Source organism: Monodelphis domestica, chromosome 4, assembly GCF_027887165.1.
Source record: "Monodelphis domestica isolate mMonDom1 chromosome 4, mMonDom1.pri, whole genome shotgun sequence".
Classification (NCBI taxonomy): Eukaryota; Metazoa; Chordata; class Mammalia; order Didelphimorphia; family Didelphidae; genus Monodelphis; species Monodelphis domestica.
In genome coordinates, this window is record NC_077230.1 from 242,753,189 (window position 1) to 242,759,188 (window position 6,000).

At 38.0% G+C, this 6,000-nt stretch overlaps 1 protein-coding gene across 1 annotated transcript in view; it reads right to left on the bottom strand.

Moving 5' to 3' along the window:
• Positions 1-1,024, bottom strand: part of POU2AF2 (POU class 2 homeobox associating factor 2) — a 78,116-nt gene extending 77,092 nt beyond the window's left edge. Inside the window, exon 1 of the mRNA XM_056794423.1 lies at positions 458-1,024. Within this exon, the coding sequence (XP_056650401.1) occupies positions 458-471 (14 nt within the window). The 5' untranslated portion in view covers positions 472-1,024. The remainder of the gene's footprint in view (positions 1-457) is intronic.
• Positions 1,025-6,000: the final 4,976 nt, after the last annotated feature.

The following is a 6,000-nucleotide window of genomic DNA, read 5'->3' on the forward strand; positions in this document are numbered from 1 at the left end:
AAGGCAGCCCTTTATATGCAGTGAATTTGAGAGCTTTGAGTTATATATGCTGAAGAGAATTTCTTATTTTTATTTTTTATTTTTAACTCCACTGCTAGAAGGTTCTCTAAGGACTAAAGCAATTCAATGAAATAAATCAACAAACATATTAAGTACTCAATTAAATTATTCTGTGTTTAAGGCACTGTGATGGGCCACTGGAGCTAGGAAGCCAAAAAAATCTTTGCCATTATGGAGCTTACATTCTGAATTAACAAGTCCAGAGATAAGCAAACACCAAATATTCACAAAGTAAACATAAAGTAACTTAGTACCATGGAAAGAATGGTCAATTAGTGTCAAATGTCTAAAGTGTCCTGAAATAGTGGTCAACTCTGGTCTTTCACAGTCAAGAAGACCTGTCCCAGATACTTAATTACATGTGTGACCCTGGGTAAATTCTTTCACTTTTCCCTACCTCAGTTTCTTCATTTGTAAAATGGCAGTTAGATTGGGTGGCCTTTGTGGTCCCTTCCAGCTCTAGATCTAGAATTCAATGACTCCTCAGATCCCCCTGCTCCTCATCCTAAGGGGACCAACCAGAGTCCGGATTCTGGGGGAGAGCTTAGGGAGATGCCTACTCCTATAGAGAAGACAAAATGGATAGAAACAACTGTTAGCTACAGGTTTGGTGGGAGAGAGGAGGTTTGCTTCAGCTTAAGGTTAGGAACAGGGTCAGGAGCAGGATGAAGATAGCGTCTAAATTGCGAGCGAGGCCTTAGCCAATCGCGGGACATCTCCCAATCTTGAGAAGGCGGACTGGCAGGTCCGGCACAACCGGAAGCTTCATGAGAAACGTTTCCGGTGCGCACTGGCGGAAGATCCTGGCGACTTCCTAGTTACACTACATTGCACGCTTCTGTGGCTTCACCGCTGGAGCCAATATTCAGGTGGAGGTCTTCATTCAGACTTTTCAGTTTGGGTCAGGCTCGGGAGACGGAGACCCTCCCCGGTTTCTTGAAAAGCAGTTGGGCCAGGCCTCGGCTCGGGAGTAGTACGGCCTTAATGTGCTTGGGCCACTCCCCCTCGGCCGCCGTCTCCAGAAAAGCCCGCTGGCGTCCTGTATCTGGGCGCAGTTGTATAGTTAATGCAAATGATCAATGATGCCAAAGTTCCAGGATAGAGACATCCCATAGCTTTGCTAGTTTAAACACACGCTACATCCTCAAAACTGGTTCTGTTGCCTGGGCCGGCACTAACCATCAAGCCAGGCTTATAACCACTAGGGGGCATTGGCTCACTGGACAAACCCTGGACCCGAGTGTAACACCCTTGACCCCCATAAATGAATTATAATTTTAGGTTGCCCTTAGAAAGTTGTGGGTCCCTGTTATAAGAAACAATGTAGGGAAAAGAGAATTGGAATTAAGGTTGAATAAGAATGCTGGCCTTCTTCCCTGTGACCTCTTCCATTTTACCAGTAGGTCTAATTACTCGTCTGTGAAAGGAGAGGTTTGGTTTAGGTGATTTCCAATTCCCTTTCCGGTTATATATGCCCTTCAACCTAAGCCACAACTTCCCTGAAATAGTTTTCTTATCTGAAAATGGGGGTAAACCTACCCGACAAGGTTGTGGAGGAAATTGTTTTGCAAAGATATTAAATGATTTGCTTAGCCATTTCACACTCAGTAAGTGATAAAGCCAGGATTCCATTCTAGGTCCTCAGACTGGGCAGGCATGGAAGTGGGAAGCAGAAATTTCCCGAGTTCAGGAAATAGCAATATTCATGTTTGAAGTTCTCTAGGCAAGTTAACCTCTTGTCTGCCTCAGTTTCCTCATATGTAAAACATAACACCTACTACCCAAGGCAGTTGTGAGGATCAAATGAGAGAATAATTGTAAAGCACCATATAAAGGCTAGCTATTGCATAACCTCAAATTTAGGCATTTAGTAAATATTTCATGGTTTATTGATTCTTTCTGAAGAATGAGTGCTATGGTTATGGTGGCTTGATAAGACAGGCCAGAGTAGTTTCTTTGTGATATAGACATATATTTTCCCAAAAAGTTTATTTTTTTCTGAATAGAAAAGATTCTATATAAAACCTTGAATATTTATTTTACATGGCTTTCTTTTTTGGAGAATTTGTAATAAATTCTATGTGTTACTTTCAAAGCTGTTCTGCTTGTCTATTTCCTTTTGAACTTCTGTGGTTTTAAAAAATGTTTCAATAGTCCTCCATCATTTTTATTTTATTCATTTATTTATAACCCATTACTTTTTTGTCTTAAAGTTGATATTGATTCCAAGGCAGAAGAGTGGTAAGGGCTAGACTATTGGGATTAAATGTCTTGCCCAGTTCACACAGACTAGGCCAGATTGGAGTCCAGGACCTCCTGTCTCTAGGCTTGGGCCCCTATCCATTTAGCAATCTAGCTGCTCTTCATGGCATTGTTATTTATGAAGCTATATTTTCAAGAGTATCTAGGCTTGTTGTTATTGTTACTTTCTTTAGAAAGTGATGGGGGTGTTGTGAGTACTTCTTTGCTGAAGTTGAGGTGAGAAAGATTCTTTGATGTAACAGGAGCTATATATATGAAGTCTGCTCCCAAACCTCCTTCTTCAAACTAGGTATAAAGAAGAATGACAGTCCTTTCCCTCAAGAAGTATAATTATAGTAGGTGCTAGGTTTATACCCCAAGGAGATAATGAGGAAAAAGGCTTGTACAAAAATATTTATAGCTGTGTTCTTTGTGGTGGTAAAAAAAATAATTGGAAAATGAAGGAATGCCCTCCAATTGAGGAATGGATGAACAAATTGTGGTATATGATGGTGATGGAATAATATTGTGCTCAAAGGAATAATGAACTGGAGGAATTCCATGTGAACTGGAACAACCTCCAGGAATTGATGCAGAGTGAAAGGAGCAGAACGAGGAGAACCTTATACACAGAGACTGGTGCACTGTGGTACAATCGATTGTAATGGACTTCTCTGTTAGTAGCAATACAATAATCCAGAACAATTTGGAGGGATTTGTGAGAAGGAACACTATCCACATTCAGAGGAAAAACTGGGAGTAGAAACAGAAGAAAAACAATTGCTTGATCACATGGGTCGATGGGGATATGATTGGGGGTGTAGACTCTAAACAATCAGTAATATGGAAATAGGTCTTGATCAATGACATATGTAAAACCCAGTGGAATTGAGCATTGGCTATAGGAGGGGGGTGGGAGGCGGGATGGGAAAGAACATGAATCATGTAATCATGGAAAAATTTTCTTAATCAATTAAATATAATTTAAAAAAGAAACTTATAGTAGGAATCAGACAAGAGATGACACAAAGAACTATAATGCAAATATTATTAAGTGCCTAAAGAAGTACAAACAAAATGCTATGTGAAGTCCAAGAAAAATCAAGGCCATTTTCAATTAAGGGGTTGGAGAAACCAAGAAATACATTATTGGAGAACTGACATGTAGTTAATAAGTCATAAAGGATATGATTTATTTTTATTAGGACATTTTGGGTAGGGGGATTTATCAAAGGTATAGAAACAGAAAAATACAGGAGATCTTTGAGGGGATTGAGGAAGAAAAGTGATTATTTGTACAATTTGATTGGAAAAAAATATATATAAGAAGAGGTTGGAAAGGAAAGGTACAATAATGTTTTCCTGAAGGGTTTTGAGCAGAGAAATGTGGAAGGATAATCTGGCAGTAGTGTAAAGAGTGGCTTGGATGAGGGGCAGAGAGTAGAGATGAGAAGACTTACTATGAGGTATTTCAATAGATAAGGGAGAGGCAATGGTCTTAGGTGATGTCCCTGGAAATGAAAAAAGAGGTAATGAAATTGGAGGTATTGTAGGCATAACCTTCAGAGATGTAAGGTATGTTAGGGATTATTCAGTCCAAGTCATCTTCCATAGGGAGGTAGGAGGTAAGAGAGAAGAATTCAAGGATAACAGAACTAAAAACAGGGATCTTGCTATTTCCTAAACTTAGGATATTTCTGTTTCACACTTCTATAACTTTAAATAGACTGACCTTCATGTTTGGGGTGAATTTCCTCCTTACTTCTTGGAATCCCTGTTTCCTTTACAAGTCTTATCCTCTGGGTTGTTCTCAGTACTCAAAAGATCTTGAATTTTTTTCTCTCTGGAAATGTATCTTTTCTTTCCTCCTCAAGTAAATTACTTGAGGATAATGATTGCCTTTTCATCTTGTATTCCTAGTACTTAGCATAGTGCCTGGTACATGGTAAATACCTGATAAATACTTCTAAAAATTAAATTGCCAGGATCCAGAAATAAAATAGAGTTGAAAAGAGAGAATATAATCAGAATAGAATTCTTAACCCATGGATAAATGAAGAATGAAAAGAAAGCCATTATTGTGTTTTATACTTATTGGGGGTCATCTTTCACTTTTTACTTGTTGACTCTTCTTCCTCCACCCTATGACATTATACAATCTTTAGTTCAATCTTTAGTAGACCCTGCTTTTCTAGATTTACTTCCTATTACTTAACACAGAGGAAATAAGATCTATCTGTTTCAGCCAAATTGGTCTGTTTATAGTATCTGAAACATCTTGTTTCCTCTGTGTTATTACTGTTATTTACTCTGGTCTAGAATGCCCTACTTTATTTTGTCTATCCAAATATAAAACTCAATTCAAATTTGACATCTGAGATCCTTCCTCGAGTACTTTTCTTTAATATGTATAATCTAAAGCTTATGCTATTCATTTGCCAAAATTCATTTACTCTCCTATATTGTGATTTGTTACTGTATGCTTTCCCTCTATAATAACATTATAAGTTACTTAGAATCACATCAAAGTTGGAAGGGAATTTTGAAATCATCTAGACAATCCCTCTTATTTTATATGCAAGGAAACAGTCCAGGAAGATAATGTGCTTTATTTATACAAGATATCTCAAAAGTCTTAGTGCAATTTTAAGCTATTAACACTTAAACAATTAACATCATTAGGCTTTCATTTATTAAAAGTGCATTAGACTTTTGGAACATTTTGAAACCTCAAGGGTAGTTTAGACTCTTGGGTGATTATTGAGAAGGGATCCAGACTTTCCTCTAACTCACCCTGAAACTTAAGCTATCACCCTGTTCCCTGCAAAAGCTCAGTAGAAACATCCATACACAGAGTTCAAGAAGAATTCTTTCTTTGTATTTTCCATACTTCTTTTTCTTTTCTTCCACCTATTCCAATACTGATTCTTAGATATAAAGCAACATCTATTATCCATAATACTGAAGTCTAGACTAGAAAAGTTGTGAATCTCGTAGAAAATCTGGAAGAAGAAACTTGCTTCCTCCAATCAAAACTGTGAATGAGGTCTTGGGGGTTCTAGTCATTTTTTACCTGTCTTTTAAGTTCTTGAATGGACTACTGGAGAGTAGTCTGTTGATGATTCATGATCATTAGGAATAAGAGAGCAGAGAGAATGATTTCTGGGGTGGGAAATAATTTCCTTTCTGGTCCTCCTATTCAGAAATTATTTTGGAAGCTAGTTCTGCATAAGTCACCAGGTGACTCCTGAGTCCTGTTACCTAAGAAGGATCTCTATCCTTTTGCATGTACAGAGCTTCTGGCAAGTGAGAATGGAAAGTCTCTGGTCTGGGTTATAAGAATAAACAGAACAGAGATGAGATGCTAAAAGGTCTAACTGTGAAAGTGTGAAGAATAAAAGGAAGGGCTAATTGTGTTTTATACTACTTGGGGTTGTCTTCTACCTTTCATTCTTTGTTAAACCTCTCCCTCTAATATATAATCATTTGCCATGTTTTGACCATTCTATTTCATTAGTATTTCTTGTATCCATCCCCTTCTCAACACTCATACAACCACTATCCTAAGGTCCTCACCCTATCTTCCTTTGGTTATTGCAATTGCCTTCAAATTGGGCTCTAAATGTTTAAAGTATCTGTTTCATCTTCCTCACATCTTTTGAAGCGATATTCCCAAAGCATGGGTCTGAGCATGTCATA